Genomic DNA, 527 nt, shown 5'->3' with positions numbered 1-527 from the left:
TACGCGACGAGTGATAGAGGAGAGGAAAGCAGCGCGAGCAGCAGGCGGTGTGAGAGAGGGGAATGATTTGGATGAAAAATTTGGTGAGTCGAGTCGGTATTGGGAGATTGAGGCAAATGCCAGCATTGCCAGCTGGTCCTCAGATTTAATCACTCATCAGGGGTTGATGGAGGAACTATAACTGAGATAACAGCTAGGGTACTAAAGTTAAGTGCTGTTGCGCGTGAATAGGCAGCGTTAGTTAGTGCCTTTTGGAACTTCAAAGGGGAACAGCATATTACTCCACTGTCTACTGTCTCTCATGCAACACCAAATTTTGATCTCTTTTCTTTAGGAAAGAAAAAGCGGGTGGCATTTTTGGATCTTCTTCTGGAAGCATCCGAAAGCTCTGAGACACCCTTGACCGACGAGGAGTTAAGAGAAGAAGTTGATACATTCATGTTTGAGGTAAGACCTTCCACTTCCGCAAAACCACAAGGATCAGAAGATGACATTTTAGGGGTCAAATGTATTCAAACACACATGTC

At 45.0% G+C, this 527-nt stretch overlaps 1 protein-coding gene across 1 annotated transcript; it reads left to right on the top strand.

The window, feature by feature from the left end:
* Positions 1-4: 4 nt before the first annotated feature.
* On the top strand, positions 5-501 carry LOC108254324 (cytochrome P450 4C1-like; the record flags this gene model as incomplete). The annotated part of the gene is made up of 2 exons (XM_017449331.2): positions 5-83; positions 335-501. Coding segments are annotated over 2 exons (246 nt in total), but the record flags the coding sequence as incomplete, so codon positions are not given.
* Between the last annotated feature and the right edge of the window lie 26 nt (positions 502-527).

This window comes from Diaphorina citri, unplaced genomic scaffold (genome assembly GCF_000475195.1).
Source record: "Diaphorina citri unplaced genomic scaffold, Diaci psyllid genome assembly version 1.1 scaffold44410, whole genome shotgun sequence".
Taxonomy (NCBI): domain Eukaryota; kingdom Metazoa; phylum Arthropoda; class Insecta; order Hemiptera; family Psyllidae; genus Diaphorina; species Diaphorina citri.
Note: the sequence above shows the minus strand (reverse complement) of the source record. Positions and strands in the feature narration are given on the sequence as shown.